Source organism: Peromyscus maniculatus, chromosome 5 (assembly GCF_049852395.1).
Source record: "Peromyscus maniculatus bairdii isolate BWxNUB_F1_BW_parent chromosome 5, HU_Pman_BW_mat_3.1, whole genome shotgun sequence".
In the NCBI taxonomy this organism is placed as follows: Eukaryota; Metazoa; Chordata; class Mammalia; order Rodentia; family Cricetidae; genus Peromyscus; species Peromyscus maniculatus.
In genome coordinates this window covers 52,964,208-52,988,160 of record NC_134856.1, presented here as the reverse complement: position 1 = coordinate 52,988,160, position 23,953 = coordinate 52,964,208, and the positions used below count along the sequence as shown (strand labels likewise).

The following is a 23,953-nucleotide window of genomic DNA, read 5'->3' as shown; positions in this document are numbered from 1 at the left end:
GGCCACCAGGAGAGGCCTTTCCTACTAGGTGCCAGATTCCCTGGGGTCAGAACATGGTAAGGAAAGTTGGCCTAGTAATACCAGCACCCTCTCCCATGGCCAGATGTGCACCTTCTGGACTCCACCTGAGGAAGCTGAGAGGGTTAGTGAGACTCAATCATGTTGCATTCTGTTTGCCTGATCACATCAGACACTTTTCCTATCTAAAATGGTTTATGTTGTTAAGGAAACATTTCTTTATTATATGTAAATGAGTTAGCTTTCAACTTGCCATGTATCTTAGTCATTGTTCTATGGCTGTGAAGAGACACCATGACCACACAACTCTTATAAATGAAAGCACTTAATCGGGGTTTTCTTACAGTTTCAGAGGTTTGGTCCATTGTCATCATGGTGGCATGCAGGCAGACATGGTGCTGGAGAAATAGTTGAGAGTTCTACATCTGGCTCCACAGGCAGCAGGAAGAGAGAGACACTGGGCATGGAATGAGCACTTGAAACCCTAAAGCCCACCCTCAGTGACACACTTGCTCCTACAAGGCCACATCTCCTCCAACAAGGCCACACCTCCTAATCCCTGTCAAGTAGTGCCACTCCTGGTCTTATGGCTTCTTTGTTGCCCTGGCCGTATTTTCAAAGTTCACAGCAGGAAGCAGAAAAGTATTCTAAGGACTACATTGTATGTGGGGGTTTTAAAGGCATTACAAATCCCGGCTCAAAACCCCAAACAACAACAACAACAAGAAGTGACCACTTTTGTAACAGACTGGAGTGTCCTGTGTTGTTCCATGTCCCCTACCCAGGCCCCGTTTCCCCCGCCCCAGTACCTTAGAATGTAACTGTATTTGCAGACAGGATTATGACAAGGTAACTAAGTTAGAGTGAGGTCATTAGGATAGGCCCTACTGGCCTGACAGGCATCCTTATAAGAGGAGATATATGTGAAGAACAATTAGCTGAGGTTGACCTCCAGCCTCCACATAAATGCACATACATGCATACACACACATGCATGCACACACATAAGAATGATAGCAAGGATCGGCTCATACCTCACACTACACAGTGATGCAAACAAAACCAAGCCTCAGGGTCACTGTCAAAGGTGGTGAGGGTCTCAACCCATTCTGACAACTGACAGGTGGGAGGACGGAGCCAACATCGAGTCGGGCTCTTCCATATGAACCAAGTTCTTTTTAAACACACAAAGAAGGAAAAGAGGGTGACAGACAGTCACGTGTGGCTCCTCCGAGACAGCCCGCAAAGCATGATGGGGAACATTGTGAGGCCAGTCAGGCCCATAGCATGAGCGCTCACTAATCCATCTTGCAGAGAGGGAGGCTTCAGGCCTGGCATGATGCACCTTACAGAACGGTGCTGAACCAGAATTGAGCAACTCTCTATCTTTATTTGCCCGGAAATACCAGAGTCATGAGAGCTTATGAAGTGGCAGAGTTCTCCAAGTCCAGGCCCAGGATGTGCAGCCATCAACACAGTTTCCTTGTCAAATGAATGCAACAACAACAACAACAACAATGACAACAACAACAACAACAACAACAACAACAAAAACCCAGCAGAGAAGGAATGCTCAGCTCAAAAGGGATAGGTTGAATAGTAACCCGGAGTAATGCCTGGATCAGCACTGGATAGAACACTTCTGAGACCAATGAGGAACAGAACCAACAGTGTGTGTGTGTGTGTGTGTGTGTGTGTGTGTGTGTGTGTGTGTGTAACATATATTTATATATATTCATTTAGCTTATATAGTCTACACACATATTAAAGGGGGATTGAGTAGAGTGGCTGGCAGGAAGTATGGAGTATAGCCACTGCAATGTTTTAAATAGGAGGGAACTACCCCAGGTGACATCTGCCACTTGAGAAACTCAGCTGAGAGCACTATTCTGAAGCTATTTCTTCCAGCTTGAAACATCCTCTCCCAGGGAAGGAGGGCAGGATGCTCAAAAGGCATAAGGAAATACACAAGGCATAGGAAGTAAACAAAAGGAAAACTCCCAGCTCTCGGCTGGTTGCTGAGGTTATTTGGAAGCTACTCAGCCGCAGCTGAGAGAGCGGCCTGCTAGTCACCCAGGGAGCCCTGGGGAAGCAGCTCTCAGGAGTACCATCGTGCTGGGTGGGTTTCCCAGTGATGCAGGCTTTGAGTCAGCCACGTTCCTGTAAGTAACCCCAGTAAACTCATGGGTTTACTAACGTTTAGGTGGAATCCGTTCTTTGCTCTCTTGATGGCGCCCCATTAGGGGTGACCAGATACTTGTCCAGGTCTTCCAAGGAAAAGCCACACAACTACAAAAAGGGGAAAGGAAAGAAGGAGGGAAGAAAGGAGGGGAAGGAGGGAGGGCGGCGTTTCTGAAGCATACCCCAAAGCACGCTGCCTATGGCATGCTGTACTTACTAGACAGGGCATGCTCTCCAGCACACTCAAGATCTCCGGGTCACTCAGCATGTTGTGGGAGAGGTCGAGGACACAGAGCCGCAGACACTCCCTGAGGTGCTGAATGTCTGCCACGGTCTCCAGGCGGTTGTGGGCCATTTGCAGCGTGTTCAGGACAGGGAGGCAGGCTGGAGGGGAGGCGGTACAAAATGAGCAACAGCAGCATGTGCTCCCGGCCCACACTCTGGAATCTCCGCCGGGATGTGGTACAGAGCAGGGCCGCCGAGCTTACAGAGGTTCTCAATGGTCTTGATGTAGTTGTTGCTCAGGTTGAGGGCGTCCAGCTTCTGGAGTGGCTCCAGGTTCTCAATCTTGTGCAACAGGTTCACTTGCAGGAAGAGGCAGCGCAGCTCGCTCTGGGCCTGCAGATTCTCGATCCTCTGGATGCCATTGCACTCCAGCCAGAGGCAGCGGAGGCCTGTATACTCTTCCAGGTTCTCGATGCGGTCAAACCCTGGTGGGGAGGGGCTGGTGAGGACCCTGTGCGCTCAGAGGGGAGAGGCCTGGACGCTGTTGGTTTCGCCTAGTGGCAGAGGCTGCCACTTGGGGTCTCTGCAAATTCTGATATAGAAGACCATTACCTCCAGGGTGAGGGTGTTGGAAGGGGCCTTTGGGAGCTGAGGAGTTCCTGAGGGTGGGGCACACATGATGGGATCAGTGCCCTTTTAGAGAGAGACTGCTTGGCATGGTGGCACAACAGTGACCCCAGCTCCCTGGAGGCTACAGCAGGAGGATCACAAGTTCAAGGCTACTTTGGGCTACAGACTGAGGTCACAGATGGAGACTTCCATCTGTGAACTTGGAAGCAGGCATTGGATCTGCCTGCACCTTGGTCTTGCACTTGAGAGATTAAGACACCCACATCTCTTTCCTCTTTTTCTTTCTTTTTTTAAAAAAAGATGGGTTTTTTTTTTTTTTGCTTTTTTTTCCCCGAGACTAGGCCATTCTAGGTAGCACTGGATATTCTGAAACTTGCTCTATAGTCTACACTGTCCTGGAACTCAGAGATCTGCCTGCCTCTGCCTCCTGAGTGCTGGGACTAAAGTCGTGCGCAGCTAGTAACGGCTTTTCTTTGCAAAGCCATCCCCTTGTTTTGATTGAACCCAAGGCCTCACACCTGGACAGTGAGTCCTCTAGTGCTGGGCCACACCCAAGCCTTCTGGGGTCCCTGCTGAGCTAGTCTCTGTGTGTCTGTGTGTCTCTTTCCTGCACTCTGGCCCACCCTCCAACTCTTGTCCCATGGCTCCACCGTCCCTAGGGAAAGCCCCTTTGTCCCCCAGCTCCTCCAGCAGCAGTCTGTACGTCAGGCTGGAGTCCCTAGTGACAGCCTCATTGCTCAGTCAGTCCCAGTGTTGGTCTTCCTGCTTGACCTCTCCAAGGCTTCTGACCCATTTTCTCATTACCACATGGCAGGCCCCCACCCCAGCTTATCACAGCCTTTGTGTTGATACATCAAGAAGAGGGTGGCCCTGAGATGACAGGTAAGGCAGAAGCGTGGCATGTGTCATTTCTGGAACTGGGACCCCTATTCCCATATTGTTCTTTCTCTTGGCAGCTTGCTCTATGTGGAGCTGGCAGCCACTGAGAGGCTTCCATGGTGGGGGACTGCGCCATTCTCCAGCGCCAGCCCAGTGTTCAGGTAATTGAGGGCACTTGGCAACTCCTCAAGAGGGACCCTGAGCCAGAGCCACCTAGCTAATCACACACAGATCTTCAGAACCTGTGTGAGATAACGGATTTGAAGTTGCTAAGTTTCAGGGTGATTTATTAGCTAGTGACATATGACAAAGGCAGGCACCTCTCTACTAACTCCGAATCCACTTAGCCTAACACACTGACTCCTATGCCTCCCTCCTCCATAGTCTCTGTCCCCCCCATCCCTGTGAGAACACCTCCCCCATTGTTCTAACTGCTGCTTATGCTCAGATGCCAGGTGGAGAATTTCAAAGGGGCAGAAGGGTGGAGACCGGTGGGAAGTCCTTCTAAACCCTGAGGCCTGTGTGCTGCTGGGCCGGTGTCCCTCCCTGCATAACGCCCTCCTCCCCATGGCTGCCCACCCATGCCCGCCCCACCCAACAGGACCCCTAGTCCATCCTTGCCACATCCACCTCTGGATTCCTGGCACTGAGAAAGTCCCATGCATGGAAGGCTCTCAGGAAAGATTTCCTGAATAATACACAAGCAAATAGATGAGCGATAAGCAGGTCAGCCACCTCACACTGGGCCCCAACTAGAGCTGGGGATCCTGGTCATCACTGGTCAGGATGGTCCTGGCCATGAACCTGAGCTCAGATGCAGATGTGGGGCTGGACACCAAGCCCAAGTCCCTAGGATGCCACAGGTCCCCTGCATTCTGAGAGGACGAAAGACCCTCCTAATCTTTCTTCCTTCACAATATACCCGTCCAAAGCCCAAGGTTCACAACTGCCCCACTGCTTTAAAAATTGCCCAGTCTCTGAGCCAGCTATGCTGACTGGAGCCTCAACTGCCAGCACTCAGCAGACTGAGGCAGGAAGGCCACAAGTTCAAGGCTAGCATGACTATATAAAAAGATCCTATCTTCAGTGTATGTATATGTATGTGGGGGGGGGGGTTGAGAGATACTGAGACTAAATTAATTAGTTATGTGCCTGGTGGTACAGGCCTGTAATCCCTGCTACTTGGTTGAGTGAGGCAGGAAGATGAGAAGTTCAAGATCCTTCTGGGCTACAAAGTGAGTTCAAGGGCAGCCCGGGCAATTTGGTGAGCCTTGTTTCAAAACAAGAAGGGAAAGGAGGCTAGCTCGGGCTGTGTCTCAGTGGCGGTGTACTAGCCTAGCCTGTGGGAGGTCCTGCTTCCATCCCTTATATTGCAAGGGGGAAAAAGAATCAAGCAACCAAAGAAACAAGGGCCATGCGGTGGTGGCGCACACCTTTAATCCCAGAATTTGGGAGGCAGAGGCAGGCAGATCTCTGTGAGTTCAAGACCTGGTCTACAGAGCGAGTTCCAGGACAGCTAGGACTACACAGAGAAACCCTGTCTCCAAAAATCAGAAGAGGAAGAAGGAGAAGGAGGAGAAGAGGAAGAGGACGCAGCAGCAGCAAGGGTGGCTCCTTTGGACCCACACAGCCCCTTTATGAATTCATTCAAGGCAGAGTTCCACTTAAATAGCTTCCGAGGGCTGGAGAGATGGCTGAGGTTAAGAACACTGACTGCTCTTCCAGAGGTCCTGAGTTCAATTCCCAGCAACCACACGGTGGCTCACAACGACCTGTAATGAGATCTGGTGCCCTCTTCTGGCCTGCAGGCATACATGCAGACAGAACACTGTATACATAATAAATCTTTAAAATAAATAAATAAATAAATAAATAAATAAATAAATAAATAAATAAATAAATAAATAAATAAATAAATAAATAGCACCGAGCACCAAGATGCGCTCTGCAGCTTGTTTCCTGCTTTGTCTCCTGACACTGCTCCTGGACTCCCCTGGGACTCACCCTTAAAGTGTAAATACAGCGTGTCATTCAGGGCAGGGGTGATGTAGAGCTTGTGTTGCTTGCAGAGCTTTTGAAGGAATTCTTTAGTCATCCTGTTAAAATGCAAAACACAAACAAGAGGCTCCTTTCAGCCTGTCAGTGGGCAAACATATTGTAAGGCTTGTATTTGGTTTGCATTGGTTTGGAGATAGGGTCTCACTCTGTAGCCCAGGTCAGCTGGGACCCCACTAGGCAATCCAGGCTGGTCTCAAACTTGTGGACCTCCTGCCTCAGCCCTGCTGGGAATGCCGATGGGAGCCATGGCACCAGTTCAGGTTCTTTCCTCCATCCATTCTGTCTGAAGTCCTAAATTTGAAGCCTCTTGTTATATCTTCATCCTCCTCCCCTTTCCTTCGGTATGTTTGTGTGTATGTGTTCTTGCGTGTTCACGTGTGTGCAAGGTCGAACGTCAGATGTCCTCTCTATCACATCTGCCATGGTTTTTGAGAGAGTCTCTCACTGAACCTGCTGATTTGGGTAGAATGGCTGGCCAGTGAGCCCCAGGACTCCTCTGTCTCAGCCTCCCCAGTTCTGGGATTACAGATGTCCAGAGATGCCTGGGTGTGTGCACAGGAACTGGGATTGCATGGGATTAGAACTGGGGGTTCTAATTTATGTGCTCATCTGAGCCATCTCAGCAGCATCTCCCCATTTATTTATTTATTTATAGTTCTTAGAGCTATATTCTTTACCCAATATTGTTATCTCAGTGTTCTAAAAATTCGCAGCGTTTGGCCTAATAAAAATACTTCTAGTAGTGTCATCAACAAAACTGGTGTGAACCAGGCATGGTGTGAACATTTGTAATGCCAGCACTCAGGAGGAGGCTGAGGCAAGAGATTCATGAGGTTGAGAGCCAGCCTGGGCAATAGAGTGAGACCTTGTCTTAATGCAGGGCCTGGGGGGTGAGGGGTGGGGATGACAAGATGGTTCAGTGGGTAGAACCAAAGCCTGAAGACCTGAGTTTGATCCCTGGAATCCTCAGTGGAAGGAGAGAATGAACTTCTGCAAGTTGTCTTTTGACCTCCATATATGTGCCAGGGTATATGGCTGTATACATTTGTTTCCATATTCTTCCTCCTACACTAGTAATAAACTTTTTTTTTTCCAAAAAAAAAAAAAAAAAAAAAAAAAAGAACTCGGGGCTGGAGACATGGTAAGATAGCTCTGCAATTAAGAGCGTTTGCAGAAGATACAGGACAAGTTCCCAGTACACTTCAGGCAGCTCATAACCTCCCATAATTCCAGCTCTAGGGAACCCAGCACCTTCTTTTGGCCTCCATGGCTACCTACACACACATAAATATACACAAGTAACACCCCCCTTCCTTAAAAAGCTACTGCTATTCTTATCCTGTTCTGTTAATAACTGGGCAGGTTCCTCAGCTGTTGTCTGAGCAAGGGACTAAAGGGCTATCACTGTGCACTCCTTGGTAGCTTGGTACTACCAAGCTGCACAACACAAACCTGGGGCCCCGATCATCCCTGTCATTTCTTGCATAGCCTGAGCGACAATCTAACCTACTGTCGCCGCTCTGTTGCTTCTGACTTTGGCTGGATGTTGTAGAAGGACCCACACATGTTTCCTTGGTCTCATTAATTTCTGTAAAATAAAAGAAGAATCAACTTGTAAAGATAAAAAAAAATTAGGATGGGTATGGGCAATCTCAGCCTGTGGTCCCAGCACCCAGGAGGCTGAGGAAGGAGACTCTCCATTAGGTTTTGGATTTGGCCAGCCTAAGCTTCAAAACAAAAGAAAAAACAATCCTAGGCTGTCGTGGTTTTGATTTATATAAATGGCATCCTGTGCTTTTTGTGGAGCTTGTTTTTTTATACCCATATGTGTTCCTAAGAATGATCCCTACTGATGGATAAAGCTGTCAGTGTGTTCTTTTCAAGGCAGAAGAATTCACTGCTCTCTACAAGCACTCCCTTAAAGACATTTGCATTGCTAACGGTATCTGATGCCCTCTTCTGGCCTCCTTGGGCACCTGCACATCTCTTCCCCGCCACACACACTAAAATAAACTTTTTTTTTTTTTTTTTAAAGGGGGAGGACACAGTGAAAAAAATAATTTAAAAGGACAAACTGGTGTCATGGATTATTTACCAGTAAGTTTTCTTGAAGAATATCATGTTACACACAAGTAAAATTTAGCCAGAGAGTCACTGCCTCAGACCTAACTTTAGGACTGCTGGGATACAGATTCAAACCACGATATTTATGCACTTCTGGGTTCAAACTCAGATTATCAGATTACCCTGTAAGGCACCTCAAATGCATGTAAGTAACCTCAAGAGCTGATGAGCTCTCTCTGTGAGGGATCTGCTGGACGACACTGAACACTGTTTGGGGACTGAGTCTTACATTCATTGCAAACAATTCCCAGCCACAGGCGGTACCTGATAAACATTCATTGGAATAAATAACTTGCGTTCCATATGTGCTGGATTGATTATATTAATAAAAGTACAGCATTCATTAATAGTTAATGCGAAGGCATGCATGTGGGATGCTGGCTGATCCATGGCTGTATGGACAGGCATTTGTGAGGGGTGCTGGTTGCTCCCAGCTGCGTGAATGGGCATGTGTGAGGCACACGGGCCCTCGCCCCCTCGGCTCCCCGACGCGATGGCACCTTCTTTGCGGACCCCGGGGCCCGCGCCGCCGTGATCGCCCGCCGACTCCTCCAGACTGGGTTCCGTCGCTCCATCCGCCTGCTGCTCTGAGGTTGAGGCCTCGGGGTGCATGCTCACTCCTCGTCCCGCCACTCAGCTCCGGCACTAAGGTTGGCTAACTAAGTCGTTGGCTGTCCAACGCTTCCCTGGTCGTCGCGGTAACCAGTGCACACGCGCAGTCGGTTACGCCGCGGAGGGCGGGCCTAGTGGGGAGCTCCACCCGGGCGCGTGCGCAGATCACGTGGGTAGCGGACCTGCGACGGAGTCCGGGGCGGCGGCTGCGCGGACTGGCGGCGGGACGGGCTTCGGAGACCGCGCCGCTTGCTGCAGGTATCGCGCCCGCTCCTCTCGCGCCCCGCTTCCGGCCCTGGCCACGCCCCCGGGGACCCCGACCCTCGGGGTCGTCCCCACCCCACCCCCCTGCCGCGCCCCGTAGCTGCGAACTCTTGGTTCCGCGCTCCCGGCGGTCCCTCAGCAGCCCGTGCAGGTGTCCCGGGCCTCATCTTCGCCCCACGGCTCGCACACGCGACACGCCCCGGGACCGCCCTTTTTTCGGTGCCTCTTTATCCTTCTTTCCCCGCTGCTGGGTCTGAATGGGTTCTAGGATTCAGAACTGATGCAGAATGGCAGCGCTGCTGAAGAAAGCGCGCAGATCCTGCAGAGCCGGGTGGGTTCTGCAGAGTCTCTGGGCGGCGCCCGGCGTCGCAGGGGAGGGATGGGGAAACGAGGTGGAGAGTCCTTGTTCTACCACCGGGACTCAGCCGCACCCCTGGGCGGTGACCGCAGGGTATAAAGGTTACCTCGGGCGGGTGGGGAGGGGGCGGGCTCTCATGGACCACCAGCCAGGGCGCTGAGCCGTGCCTTAGTCTCAGGTCTTAGCTGTGACATCCCGGGATGTGACTCTGCGTCCTTTTCCTCGTGAGATTGAAGGAAGGAGTTAAGTGAAGCCATAGGGATAACGCGCTTAGAAGCTTTTTCTTCAAGTCGGGTCAGTACAAAAAGCGGGAGCTAACATCGAACCCTGAGTAATAATCCTGGCTAGTGGCTAAGGTTTATTGAGCGGTTGCAAAGTCAGTGCTTCTTAGGTATCACCTCAGCTAATTCTCATTGTAGCCGGGAAGTGTTAGCCCCTTTTCCATGTGGTGGGGAAAGGACAGTGTGTTGTAGTGTAACTTAGTCCCCAAGAACAGGATCTCTTTTTTTCAGAGTGACAAGATATTTCGGGAATATTTCAGAAGTGCAGAGTTCAACACTACTTTATTAGTGGAGTGTGTGTTGTGTGTGTGTGTGTGGGGGGTGTTGCTCATGTGTGAGTGTGAAAGCCACAGGTCAGTGTCTGTTGGGCTCCACCTTATTTTTTGAGAAAATGTCTTTCACTGAACCCAGTGTTTCCTTTAGGCTAGACGGACTGGTCCCCATGATCCTCGATTGCTTTTTCCCTCCCAGTACTGGGGTTACAAATTGGCTCCACTGTTTTCCACTCTTACATACTACTGGGATCTCAACTCAGCCTTGCACAGCAAACATTTAATCTGCAGAGCCATCTTCCCAGTTCCCAGTGGATTTTTTTTTCTTTGAGGCAAAATTCATCATTTTAGCTATTTTGAAAGGTGCAACTTAGCACTTTGTAGTACATTTACAGTGCTGGTCAGTTCCAGGTAATTCCCACCACCCCCAAAGAAATTCCACCCCATCAGCTGCATTTTGGGCCCCACCTTGCCCCCGTCAGTGCTCCTAATCAGATTTCCCTATTGCAAACATGTTTTATACATGTATTGTGTCTAGCTTCTGTCCCTCAGCCTCATGTTCTCATGCCACAGCATGTATTCATGCCCCATTCCTTCTTAGAGCTCAGTAATATCCCATTGTATTATGTTTGGGTTACATTGTGGTCATCAATTGGTGGACATTTTGGTAGTTTCATCTTTTGGCTAGTGAGTAAGGCTGACAGGAACCTGCTTTACAAATGTTTAGTGCAAGCAAAAAGTTTCAGTTATTTTGGATGAGTGCCTAGGCGTGGGCTGCTGTTGCCTGTATTCCTGGTGCCTAAGTAGAGACCTGGATCTCAGGGGTGTTGGATCTTGGGTAAGAGTCCTGGGTTCTGGTTCCCATGTTGCTGTTCTTTCCCCTCAACCTTACTGCTGGTTCAGTCACTGATGAAAAATAGGCAGAAGAAGGGAAGGAACTCCCCAAATCTCACTGACCTGTAAGAGAATTTGTCAGAATGCTGATACAAAGTTTTGGGTTTTTTTCTCTTCAAGCGTGAAACTTGAGCTCTGGCCCAAACGGTATCTAATGGGATTTACTAAGGCAATGTTGTATTTGCCAAGCAATCTTGTATACACAGCATTTTGGCACCGTGGAGCCCTACAGAGGATGCATGAAAACTGGTTGCCACCATTACAGAAGCCAGGGTTGCAGACTTAAATCAGAAGAACTTCTAGAAAATACTGTGAGGAAATTCCTGCCAGGGGATGCAGTGTGAAGTAAAATGTGATGAGCACTGCTCGGAAAGGAAGGGATTTGGAAACGAAGACATCCAGCTTATCAACAAGGCTAGCAAGAAATATCAGCGAGAGCATGTGTCTAGAGTCTGTCAGGAATTCTTGTCATCCTGAGAGAGAAAGAAGGCAATATAATAGGAAAAGGGGCAAACGATGGGAAGGGGCATTTCAGAGATTCAGAGCAGCGTCACACATGGTTCAGAAGTCCTGGCCCCATTACTAACCACTCCTACACACCCTGTTGTTTGAGGGTGAACTCTTGGGCGTTCCTGCAGGTGGCACAGAGGAGGTAGTGTGCACCCCCACCTGTGAGGCAGGTGAGTCAGGCCCGCACTGTGGAAAGGATCGGCGAGGTAGAGTGGAACCCTCGAGTGCCTGTGGCCCAGCAGTTCCGCTGTGGAGCATGCCCCTTCGTGAATGCCTGCACCAGTGCCCAAGAGACGTTATGAAGAATTTGAGTGGTGGCCCTGGGCTGGTGGTAGCATGGGCAGGACTTGTATGTGGGAGTGTCATGACCTACAGGAAAGCTGTGACCTCAGCGGGTAGAGGAGTCTCCGGAAGAGGAGGATGCAGGTCAGCTCAGGACATGGGGGAACTCCTCAGAAGCCACTCAGACAGGCAGTACTCAGCGGCGTTGTGAAGTGTTGTGAACAGACAGAGCTCTTTACAGAAAGAGCCAGAGTAGCAGGTTTGGGGTACATGCTGTGATGCCAGCATTCAAGATGCTGAGATAAGATCAATGGCAGCCTGTGCCTCAAAAAAAAAAAAATAAACAAACCCCAGCTTTCAGGAGGGTGTCCCCTTCAATGTAGAAGAGGGAACAAGGAGAAAGCCTGGGTGTCCTAGAACTTATTGGATGCTGCTTTTATTGGGCTGGTCACTGAGTAAGTGTTTTGTTTTCCTTCGAACTGTGATTGGTAGGTTTTACACTTTGGAATGTGTTTTCTAGTTTCTTTTGAAATTTTTTTTTTTTATTTTTGGCACACATTCTCACTTGTAGACTAGGATGTCTTTGAACTCACAGATACCCACTTGCCTCTGCCTCTTGATTTCTGAGATTAAATAAATGTGCTACCATGCCCAGCCCCCCCCCCCTTTATTTAATTATGGAGAAATTGGTTTTGGACACAGCTCCTGACCTCCGGAGGCCTGAGCTCCAGTTGCAGAGTCAGAGATAAGTGAAATATTGTGTTAGAGGCAGAGCAGCAGAGGGTGGAGCTGGGTTGATAGGAGAGGAGGGGCCTTAGGCGGAGAAGGTTGCCCCTCAAGACCTTTGGTGACCGGGGATTTGAACGTAGGAGAGTGAGTGGACAGGAGCTGACTTAGAAGGCTAAGCAGGACTCAGGGTTCTGTGTACAAGGCAGGCTCAATGGACATGCACAAGCCAGATGAAGAGCACCACACCTGTGGCTGCAGAGGGTCCTTCCCAGCCTGCAGGGTCACCCTTCCGTCCAAGAGCAAAGGACTTGCTTCCCGTTAACACTGTGGTTATGGCTGAGGGCCTGTCGCAGTGCCTTCCAGACTGACAGTGCATTAACTGTCTGTGCATCCCTTCTTCCAGGCATCTGTCCCTGGGCCCACCACACTTCCTTCCGTGACATGACTTAACAGATGATTATTTCCTTATTTATAGCTCTGCAGGTCAGAGACTAAAGTTCACCTCACCACACCGAAGTCACAGTCCCCAGCACGGTCCTTCTGGAGACCCCAGGGAAGATTGTCCTCACCCTTGCTAGCTGCCAGAGTCATTCACACGCCTTGACTGTGACCCTGTGGAGACTGTGGTCATGTCACCCACCCTGCCTCTGACCTTCCTGTCCCCATGTCAGGACACATGGGAATGTCCAGGCATGCCTCAGGACTGTACCTGGAGTGGGGGCTGGCTTTTTGTCAGAGGGATCTTACTCATCTATCAGAAGTGTCCCGTGTATGCTCCATTTTGGCCTCTTCCCTCAGCAGTTCTGCGAATGCCCTACCTCACAGATGGTCAGTTATCTCTCTGTGGCTCTCCAGGCCTATGGGCCCAGGAGACTCCTGATGTCTCAAGTTGTCTTTGGTCTGGGACATTCAGGTGCCATCTTCTGCTCTGTTTGAATATTTTTGTTTTCCATACACACTTTTCCTATGTGAGGACAACCCCCCCAACCCCCCCCCCCCACACACACACACACGGCAGTGACCACCGGTTTATGTCCTTTGATGGCTTTGTGCTTTATTCATAAACGATCTGGTGTTTGACCACATGAGGCCTCTGTGAGTTTGGTGGGTGTGAGTCAGGTCTCACCCTGACCTGGCGGGGGGGGGGGGGGGGGGGGGGGGGGGATGACTGAATGGTGGTTTTTTTTTTTTTTCATGTCAAGGCTCCAGAGCACCAGGGCTGTCAGTGCCTGTTTCTAAGCAACACCTCATAGTTGGTGGGGCCACTGTCTCGGCAGTTCTTGACAGTGGCACGCTGGGGAAGGGTCTCCAGGGGGAACATGGAGACTCCTGCCAAGCCCCCCAAACCCACGTCCCCCTCCTTCAAGCCCCTCTCCTTCCTGCCAGGGTATGAGAAAGTGTTGGGCACCCGGGTGCAGGCAGGCCAGTCAGAAGCTACCAGGCTTTGGGTGTGGACCACACAGGCTGGCTGTTGTGGTGGGGGGAGAGTTCAAACAGGTGCTGCTGAGGACGGAGGAAGGTAGTGGAGAGAGAGGGTGACCCTGCACAGGCAGGTGGAGAGACCAGAGCCAGGTGACGTGGGCAGCCGGCCGCTCAGGCGCAGGCGCTCTGAGGGCCGTATAGATTGCCCTTCTTCCCCAGGCTCACCTGGATGGGTTTTTGTCCTAGCCGATGATGTGTCCCTAAGAAGGAAAGAGTCAGGACAAGGAAGGAATGCCCTCTCCACTGTGCCACCAAGGCCAGGGGACTGTCCCCAGACGCACACTCTCTGCTGCCGACTCATGCATTAAAACTTTTGCTTTGTTTTGCAAGCATTGATCTTAGTTAAAGTGTTCCCAGCTGAGCTGCGGCTTTGTTTCTTGTTGGCTTGCTTTCCTTCACAGCTGCCCTTCAGAGCCGGCAGCAAGGGAAGACCGGCCGGCTGTCAGTGAGGAGAGCAGAAGCCCCCTGAGGTCAGGCACCCTCCACTGGATTTCCTTCACCGGTGTCCCGAGTCTTGGGGAAGCTGGGGCAGAGGGGCAGTAGCTGCATCCCTTCATCCCCTCCCTCCTCTCTCCCTCGCTCCCCCCTTCCTTTTCTCCCTCCCTGGCTGGTGCTTGTAGCCTGGACTTCATGTTGGCTAAGCCACTAAGCCACTGAGCCACTCCCCACCCCCACCCCCACCCCCACCCCCACCCCTTAGATGTTTTTCATTAAGTTCCAGACTGGCTTTGAACTCGATTTTCTCATTTTAGCCTCGCCAGTGGTTGGGATCACAGACCTGTGTTATGGGGCCTGGGTTGTTTGTTTGTTGTTGTTGTTGTTGTTTTAAGGCAGTCTCTGTGTGTAGCCCTGGCTGGTCTGGAACGTACTATGTAGACCAGGCTGGCTTTGAACTCACAGAGAGCCACCTACCTCTGCCTCCTCAATGCTGGGATTAAAGGCATATAACACCAGTTCAGCTGGGGTCTGACTTTTTTATTTTTATATTTATTTTTTGTAAATAGCCCAGCTTTTTGGGCTCAAACTGGGACTCCTTCGTCCTCACCCTCCCAAATTACGTGTCCACATCACTACCCAGGTTGAGAATAGCTTTCAGAACTTACCGTGACGTCAGCGCGGTTTCTCCCACATGGTGGAAGTGTGGAACTTACCAGGGAGAGTGCCCTGTGTGGTCAGGGCCTCCGCGGCTTGCGTCTGTCTTCTGTCTGTGGCTGTTGCTCAGCTTTCTCTTCATGCTTCCCTCTGTGTTTGGCGTTTTCCTGGGAGGGGATGTGCTCACAGGTTCCTGCTTGGTGGTTAGTTTGTTTCATTTTTCCCTCTGCGAAGCTTGATAGAGCTTGAATTAAATCACAGTAGACGGGGCGGCACCTGCTCCTTCCCGAAGGCGTGTGCCGTGTTTGCCGCCGTGTTTGCCGCCGTGTTGACTGTTTTCAGGACTCCCCTCATCTCACTTTAAATGGATTTCCTTCCAGAAGTCCGTCATTCCCACAAATTCTGTATTCTCTTTTGAGGGAGAGGGGGTGGTGCTTAATCTAGTTTCCCGTGTGTGATCTCAGCCGTCTGACTGTGCGCAGGAGCCTTCAGGCTCTTCTGGCCATTTAGTGGACCCTGGATCTGACTGCGGTGGTTCCTCTGGGATGGTCCAGGACGGAGCACAGCCCTTGGTCAGGCCATCAAGACCATGCCTGGCCTCCGCCCACCTCGCCAGGGTCCCCTCTGCTTGGAGGCTCAGGTTCCCAGATGAGATTGCATTTTAATTGTTAAATGCCTGCCCCTGTCTTGGATCCTGAACACCTGTCACAGTACTTGGGACGGGTCTGCCCTTTAGTGTTTACTGTGTGCACACTTAGTAAGGGAGAGGGCCTGCTGCGCTCTTGCGGAAGGGCGCCATCGCCTCATGTTTTGGGGGTGCTCCTTTTATTTAATATGCATGTTTCTTGGGGCCAAGGCCACATGATGTTGCTACCTGTGTTCATTCTACTTGCCACTGTTGAGGCAGTAGGTCCTCTGTACACTTGCTGACTGAATGACGCCAGGAGCTGGACACATCCCAGCTGCCATCCGTGGTAATTGCGCCTCCTGCCGCTCGGAAGTAGGGCACTCATGTTTCTTTTTGTTCTGGGCCCGGGGTTCTCCCTCCTCAATCTGAGGAGTTCCGCTCTGTCCACAAAATGCAGCTCGCTCTCTCTCTTCTTGTCCCTGCAGGTTGCCATGGCTGCCGTTGACAGCTTCTACCTCTTGTACAGGGAAATTGCCAGGTCTTGCAACTGCTATATGGAAGCACTGGCCTTGGTGGGAGCCTGGTACACAGCCAGAAAGAGCATCACGGTCATCTGTGACTTCTACAGCCTGGTCAGGCTGCACTTCATCCCTCGCCTGGGGAGCAGGCCCGACCTCATCAAGCAGTATGGAAGATGGGCCGTCGTCAGTGGTAACTTGATTTCAGCTCCAGTGACCTTTCTGTTTGGGTTGTGTTTTGAGTCAGTGCTTCTAGCAAGGAGCTACAGAGTTTAAGTGGAGGCTTCAGCCTCCTGCTGAGACCTCATTCTGCACTCTCCCCACCTCACTTCAGGGAGCCCTACCCTCAGAGGCATCCCCCTCATTACTCCAGCTCCCTGTTCCCAGTCCCCCACTTCCCACCCCCCACATGTCTTTTCTGCTGTCTGTTTTGACATTGCCCTTAGGGGTTGTCAAAGCTCTCAGAAATGCTTTGCCTAGTTTGAATTGCATTGTGATTTATCTCAAGTGTCCCAGAAAGCTCATCCTGACACCTGAGCAAGTCAGGGGTGAGTTTGGAAACAGTCCTACCGTAGTATCCTACTCCTTCTGGCTGAGTGTGAGCAGTGCCTGGTCTGTCTGTCTGTCAGGGTATCTTAGAGTGCATGCATTTGCGTGCGTGTGTGCGTGCGCGCATGAGTGTGCGCATGTATGCCATGTGTACATATAAAAGTCTGGGAACAGCTTTTGGGAGTCAGTTCTCTCCTTCCACCATGTGGGTCCTGGGGTTTGAACTCAGATCGTCAGGCTTGGCGGCGAGTACCTATACCCACTGAGCCCTCTTGCCGGTCCCTGCCTGAGGACCTTTAGCGTTATGATTCACCTTATCAGTTCAGCGTCGTCCTTAACTGGCAGACGTTGTGCATTTCCCCTCAGCGTACGTTTTTCTCTGGTGAGATCAACAGTGAGCAGTTCTGGTTCTCTGGAGGGATGCCATGCTTCACCACGCTCATGCCTCCTGGCTTGCCTTGCAGGGGCCACAGATGGCATTGGGAAGGCCTATGCTGAGGAGTTAGCGAGCCGTGGACTCAACATCATCCTGATCAGCCATGAAGAAGAGAAGCTGCAGGCCGTGGCCAAGCACATAGCTGACACCTACAGGGTGGAGACAGTTGTCATGGTAGCAGACTTCAGCAGAGGCCGGGAGGTTTATGCTCCGATCCGAGAAGCCCTGAGAGACAGAGACATTGGCATCCTGGTGAATGACATGGGTGCATTCTACCCCTACCCCCAGTATTTCACCCAGATTCCCGAGGACACGCTCTGGGACATTGTGAATGTGAACATTGCGGCCGCAAGCTTGATGGTCCACATAGTGCTTCCGGGAATGGTGGAGAGAAAGAAGGGCGCCATCGTCACAGTGTCTTCTGGCGCCTGCTGCAAGCCCACGCCACAGCTGGCTGCCATTTCTGCATCCAAGGTCAGACTCTTCTTCCCGTGGGATGGTCAGGGAGTAGTCAGCTCCCATTTGCTTATGCTGGCAGTTTTTCCCAAGATGGGACTAGGCAAGTCTTTTTTGCTCCTGGGTTTTCTTTCAAAGTCCTTCTAGGTTCAGAGTCGTCTCCCCCCCCTTCTGTCCCCCCAGGCCTATCTGGACCACTTCAGCCGAGCCCTGCAGTACGAGTATGCCTCTAAAGGGATCTTCGTGCAGAGTCTGATCCCCTTCTACGTGACCACCGGTGTGACGGCACCCGGCAGCTTCCTGCACAGATGCCCGTGGCTGGCACCTTCGCCGAGAGTGTATGCACAGCATGCGGTGTCGACCCTGGGCATTTCGAAAAGGACCACAGGCTACTGGTCCCACTCCATTCAGGTAGCCCCACGCCGTCAGAGCCACAGCTCTGTGAGCCTTGCCAGGGACCGAGGGTTGGGAATCCTCACTCACACCTCATATCTCAGTGATTTCACTTACAGTGCTAGATGCTCATGTGGGGTGATTCATGTAAAAATTTTCAAATCCCCCACCCTCCAAACATGAAATAGGCTGCTTCAGCTTGAATAGGGATTTCAGTGCAGAGAAGTTGGTGATGTCTGAAGGGGAAATGCTATGTGCACAGCCCAGTTCAGAAAGCCCTAAGATAGGGCCGTGAACCTCCATGTATTCTTGGATTCGTTTACTCAGGAAATCTAGAATTTTTCCTAAGATTTGTTGTTTTTGTTGTTGTTGTTGTTCAGATAAAACAAGGATTTTAAGAGTATTTCAGGGCCAGCCAGCTGGCTCAGCAGGTAAAGGTGCTCGCCCCCAGGCCTGACGACCTGAATTTGGTCTCTAAGCCCCACGTGGTAGAGGAAGAGCAGTGCCTTCCACAAGTTGTCCTCAGGTCTCTACACACACCAGGGCATGCGTGCACCCACAAATAAGTGTAATAAAAATACTTGGAAGAGTATTTGAGCTTCTGCCAGGTGTGGTGGCACACGCCTTTAATCCCAGCTCTCAGGAGGCAGAGGCAAGTGAGTCTGAAGCCAGCTTGGTCTACAGAGTGAGTTCCAGGACAGCCAGAGCTGTTACACAGAGAAACCATGCCTTGAAAAACCAAAAAAGAAAAATATGTGAACTTTATGAAATATTTAAAATTGTGATTTTAATTACAAGGGCAGTAACTAAAGATTTATGATAATCTGTTTCTTATTATCTGGAATAGATATAGATGTTCCCAGATTTGGAATTTACTGGGCATTTCTGATTACCAGTTAAAATAGTTTTGGGGCTGTTATACATAAAGATAATTTTGTTTACTACCACAAAATAAACATGAGTAAATTAGCACATAATTCTTACTTTTGTCTAAAGGCTCAGAGCTATAGGTTTGTCTAAAAAGCTGTCTTAGTAACTCTTTCCGAGTCCATACTTGAGAACTGAGTAGAGAAGCCCAAAAAGTAGTTTAAGGCTGGCTATGGTAGCCCAGCCATCTTTTCAATAGGCAAGAGGCTGAGGCAGGAAGATCTCAACTTAGGGTCAGCCTGGCCTATGTAGTGAGGCCTTTTCTTTCTCAAAACAAAACAAGTGAAAAGTGTCTCTAAGACCCTGAAGTTCTCTTAGAGATGCAGCTGCTGGGGCAAGTGCAGGCTGGTAATCCTGGCTGCTTTGGAGGCTGAGGCAGAAGGATTACAGAGCCTGCCTGAACTGTAGAGTGAGTTCAAGGCCAGCCTGAGCAACTTATCAAGACCTTGTCTCAAAATAGAAAAAGTTTAAAATTGAGAGAGAGAGAACGAATAGATGAACTAGGGATGTTGCTCAGTGCAAGCATGGGACCCTGGATTCGATCCCTAGCACCACTATTGGCAACAAAAAAGTATTTTCTGCCAAGAAGTCCCGTGAAGCTCTTTAGTCCCAGGGTAGTTTTCTGTGCAGAGCTGTGAGAACTTGTGTTTTTAACCTTGCCAATCTGTTTCTTTTGTCTTTTTTCCCTCTTAATTTTTAGGGTGATGCCCTTTTAAAGCATTTTTAAATTTTATGTGTTTATGCATGTTTCTGTGGGTATAAGCACATGTTTGCAGTGCCCACAGAGGCCAGAAGAGCGTGTCAGATCCCCTGGAACTGGAGTTCCGGGTAGTTAGGAGACGTCTGACATTTGTGCGGGGAACTGACGGAACTCCGGTCTTGGTGAAGAGCAGCCAGTGCTCTTAACCACTGAGCATCTCTCCAGCCCCTGCTTCTGTTTCACAACCAAGATATCCGTCCACCACAGTCTTGGCCACGCTGTACTTCTCTGCTGGCTCTGGCTGTGACTTTTCCCATGTAGCTATTGCTTTCCTAGGGTCACAAAGGTCTCAGTTTGATGAAGATGTTCACCCTCAGTCATCCTTTGGCTGTAAGGGACAGATTTGGGATATGTCAAACAAACGGTGACACTTCTCACCCCAGTTGGCCTCCTTGTGCTGTGAGTTTAACGAGAACGGTGTTCTGCATTTGTTCATTGCCGGGAGGAGGAAGTTGATAGCAGATGTGCATTGGTGGATTTCTGCTCCAGCAGTGAACCTCGCAGGAGAGGTGCCTCCCGCCTGGAGACGTGGAACACGTCGGTAGATGGAACAGGAAGGATTGGGACTACTCTGGTCCAGATAGGCGGCTACCTGAGGAGGGGTAATCAGGTGTGACGTAATCAGGTGTGACGAACGCTAGTGGAGCTGAGCGCAGCTGGTACAAGGGTGCTGGGGAGCCGGGCGGAGCAGCTGAGGCGGCAGCTACACAGCTCGGTGTTCAGGCGAGGGGTTCCTGCCGGAGACAGGGTCGCAGGTTGGCAGCGTTTGGTAACGCCACAGAGAGCGCGTGTAAGGAGAAGGGCTAGGTGAGAGTCTCAGCACGGCAGGGCAAAACGGAGGAAGGCGTTCTAGCTGAGGTGGGGATGGCCGAGGGAAGCCAGGTGGAGACTGACAAGAGTGTGCATGGTCACTGTCTGTGCCTTCCGGTGTCTTTCTGAACTTTCTGGCCTCCACTGGTGTTTTTGCTGCCCCCGGAGCACTGCCCTCTTAAGCTCGGATGGGTCAGCACCCGTGACGTGACTCAAACTCTAAAGAGTTTAAAAGGTCGGGCGGTGGTGGCGCACGCCTTTGATCCCAGCACTCGGGAGGCAGAGCCAGGCGGATCTCTGTGAGTTCAAGGCCAGCCTGGTCTACAGAGCGAGATCCAGGACAGGCTCCAAAACTACACAGAGAAACCCTGTCTTGAAACATCCTCCCCACCCCCCCAAAAAAGAGTTTAAGAGCCTGAAACCCCTTCCTGTGTGCCTCTGCTTCCCAAACTCTTGCTTCAGTTGGGGACTGTCACCACCCCAGCTCAGGGTGGTTCGCTTCCCTGTCTAATGGAGTGAAGTGAGATCTTAGGTAGGTGAGGGCAAAGCCCAAAGTAGTGCAGCCAGGGTTCAGGAGTAGATAAAGACTGACCTGCGGAGGACAAGAAGAGTGAGGCACTGTCTCTGGAGCAATGTCTCCCATAACGAAGGGCGTGGGTTATTCAGGATGCCTGTACATACCATCTAGAGTTGGTCCATGCGCAGTCTGAGGTTACGGAGGTGAATGTGATGGACAGGGATGCTCTGGGCATGCTTAGCTTTCACCATAAAGTACAGCTGAAACTTAACCCTGACTCAGGAGTGTGCCTTTGAAACTCCAGCGCTTCATGGTCTGCACCCTGAGGATAAAGTTCATCACTCCTCTTCCCTCACTCCCACAGACAGCTGCCAAGGGAGCCAGCGCTTGACTGGTGTGCTGGAGAACTGTTCTCTGGTTGACTCGACTTAGCCCCCTTCCCACTAAGGAAACACTGACATACGTGTAACAAGTACCACCCGGGCTCCCAGGGTCTCACCTGTCTCAGGGGCCCATGGATTTGGATGAGCCACTCCCGGGGCCTCCCAAGGGACTCCTGCAAGACTCTTCCATCTCCTTGGATTTAGATGAAACCCTGTTCGGGGTGGTACAGCTGTAGCTTCTCCTTGGATTTAGAATGTTTTACTTAGGACATTCGTTCCCAGAATGGAACAGAAAGGGAGCAGGAGCTGATGGTGGGGCCTCACGATGGGGCGTCACGCCTTGTGCTGCTACCTTGAGTGAATCGAGGTGAGTGCCCTATGCAGAAGCAAACCTCAGTATGGAAGGGGCTCAGACTCTGTTGTTTGATGTGGTCAGTAGATGTCTGTTAACAGGGTTCGATCCCGCACTGGTCGGTACCCTTGTTTCTTCAGCTTTGATGGTTTGGGATTCTAACCACGTCTCTCTCTCTCTCTCTCATTTGTAGTTTCTTTTCACACAGTATATGCCTGAGTGGCTCTGGGTGTGGGGAGCAAACCTTCTCAACCGCTCCCTGAGGAAAGAGGCCTTATCCTGCCAAGCCTGAATCTGGAAGCTCGGGAGAAGCTGGGCCAAGCCACAGGAACCTGCAGTATTCCGGCATTTGGAAAACACATTTAGCTCACCTGCATATCGTCTCTTACTGAGTACCTAGTGTGTTGCCATCTTTCACGAGGCCGACTTTCAGTCTGTGAGAAAACCTCAGGGACCACACGGGTGGCCCAGGGCACATAGCCACAAAGCCTGAGAACAGAAGGGAAGACTTTCCTAGCAGTTAGACTGGCAGCTCCTGTAAGGGAAATCACTCTGGGCGTGGTGGCTCATGCCTTCAATCCCAGCACTGGAGAGGTGGAGACAGATGGATCTCTGAGTTTGTCTGGGCTATGTAGTGAGTTTCAGGCTAGCCAGGGATACATAGTTTAAACCTATCTCAAAAAATAATAGCGTTCATCAGGAAGACAACAGAGAAGTGTTATTTTCTAACTGTGAACTGTGAGTGCAGATGGGTGTCACACCACATGGCTCCTTGTCGGGGCATCTGTGTGTGCACACTGCCTTTCCCTACGCTTCCCCCAGAACATGTGTGTGCTGTGTGCTATGTGTGTCTGAGCAATGTTATTGATATGACTTTAGTAGAGACTTTGTCAGGATGAGGTAACGGGGAGCCTTAGCATATTAAAGGTCTGGGTTACTCCTTTTCACTTGGTAAAAGCCTGCCCAACCCCGTCGTGGGCTTACCATGTCTGACGCTGCTTCCTTTGAGTGGTTTTTGTCTTTCCAACTCCGTGGGCGGGTTTCATTCCTAGATTGGGATACAGTATCTTTTGATTTCTAAGGTAATTGTTGTGGCTAAGTAGTGATATCTCAGTGCGTCCATGTTGTAACTGACCCCTTCAGAGCTGCTTATGGCTGGTTTTCGTACACTTTCTTATGTCGTCCAATTTCTTCCCAGGAGCATTGTTGATAAAATCATCAAGTGTTTGTGGAATAGTGGTGAAAATATGAGCAACTTTTGTGTGTGGTGTGAGGTATTATGGGAATGATGTTAGAAGCTCGTTTTTTGGCCTGTGTAATGAATATGTACATTGTAGGGGATGCTTCTATTGGTGAGAAGATAATTTACACAAACCCCCACGATATGGGTGAGTGTTGAAACTTACTGTGTTTAATTCGGTCTTGTAAAACCAAACACGTGTACGGGTTTCATAGCCAGCACTTGGGGATCCGTAAGCCATGGCGTCGTGTGCCGAGTGGAGGAATGCGGCACTTAACATTGTGGTACTGATGCTGTGCCCGGGAAATGAAAATGGGTGGAATGCTGGGACTTGTGTGGAATTATTTGAGGTGACATTCCAGCCCTCGTAGGCGCAAGTGCACCTTTATGTTGAACAGCTGTGACTGGGATCTGGAAAATCAGTGGTCAGATTCTGAAGTTCTTCCTGTCCTCAATTATGTCTTCAGAACATGTGCAGAACTCTGCTTGGAGATGGTGGCAGAAGAGCATTGGTGGGTACTGCGGTCATACTGACGGGAACTTTGGGGAATGCGTGATAAGCAGCAGCAGCAGCTCCACTTGAAACGTCATCAAGCATGATCCCCTGGGGGTAGGGGTGCGGAGGCGGGAGACTCCGGAGTTCAAGGCTATCATGGGCCACAAAGTGAAACTCTGGTTCAGGAAACAAAATCCATAGCAGGGACACACTGTCAGTTCTGTGTAAGGTCCTGTGGTCCAGTATTCAGACTTGTCAGGCAATGGGCAGAGTCCTTGCTATGTGATAAGAGAGGTCCACATTGTCAGTGATGGTCCTTCAACAGGACGCAGCCAGAACTTGATTGGTGCAGACTCAGGCACAGTGGTGATCCGTGGCTCCAGGAGAAGACCCAAACCAGGCATCCTTAGGCTTCCTAGCTTTTATACTCAGCCCCTCTGCCGAGAGTTATTCCTCTCACTGTGGACATGTTTTGTTGTTGTTGTTTTTTGTTTTTGTTTTTTTTTTAAACCAAGGAAGGAAGAGCTCTGAACTTGAACCTTTGTAACTTACCCTGTGAATTAAAATGTAACAATAAAAGCATCACTGTTTCCTTCA

General features: G+C 50.5%; 2 protein-coding genes across 5 annotated transcripts in view; one reads left to right on the top strand and one right to left on the bottom strand.

The window, feature by feature from the left end:
- Dnaaf1 (dynein axonemal assembly factor 1) overlaps positions 1-9,045 on the bottom strand; it is a 20,637-nt gene extending 11,592 nt beyond the window's left edge. Inside the window, exons 1-5 of one of the 2 annotated variants that reach the window (XM_006990173.4) lie at positions 8,616-9,045; positions 7,444-7,579; positions 5,938-6,029; positions 2,688-2,909; positions 2,417-2,583 (exon numbers count right to left, since the gene is read on the bottom strand). In XM_006990173.4, the coding sequence (XP_006990235.1) occupies positions 2,417-2,583; positions 2,688-2,909; positions 5,938-6,029; positions 7,444-7,579; positions 8,616-8,727 (729 nt within the window). In that variant the 5' untranslated portion in view covers positions 8,728-9,045. The remainder of the gene's footprint in view (positions 1-2,416; positions 2,584-2,687; positions 2,910-5,937; positions 6,030-7,443; positions 7,580-8,615) is intronic. The other variant, XM_016008443.3, reaches the window with a different exon arrangement.
- Positions 8,855-23,953, top strand: Hsdl1 (hydroxysteroid dehydrogenase like 1). 3 transcript variants are annotated; one of them, XM_006990174.4, is made up of 5 exons: positions 8,855-8,985; positions 16,005-16,230; positions 17,051-17,496; positions 17,662-17,889; positions 21,814-23,953. In XM_006990174.4, the coding sequence occupies exons 2-5, from the start codon at positions 16,011-16,013 to the stop codon at positions 21,910-21,912; spliced, it is 993 nt and encodes a 330-aa protein (XP_006990236.1). In that variant the 5' UTR covers positions 8,855-8,985; positions 16,005-16,010; the 3' UTR covers positions 21,913-23,953. The 3 variants fall into 3 exon arrangements, with proteins under 3 accessions (XP_006990236.1, XP_076428326.1, XP_076428325.1); XM_076572211.1 differs by having other exon boundaries at positions 8,893-8,985; positions 16,046-16,230; XM_076572210.1 differs by lacking the exon at positions 8,855-8,985 and adding an exon at positions 14,250-14,269.

Bases quoted from the DNA above. Each gene is read 5' to 3' on its own strand.
- Hsdl1 (XM_006990174.4), top strand. From the start codon at position 16,011: ATGGCTGCCGTTGACAGCTTCTACCTCTTGTACAGGGAAATTGCCAGG. The intron at 16,231-17,050 runs GTAACTTGATTT...CTTGCCTTGCAG, and splicing joins AAGATGGGCCGTCGTCAGTG to GGGCCACAGATGGCATTGGG. The intron at 17,890-21,813 runs GTAGCCCCACGC...TCTCATTTGTAG, and splicing joins ACTGGTCCCACTCCATTCAG to TTTCTTTTCACACAGTATAT.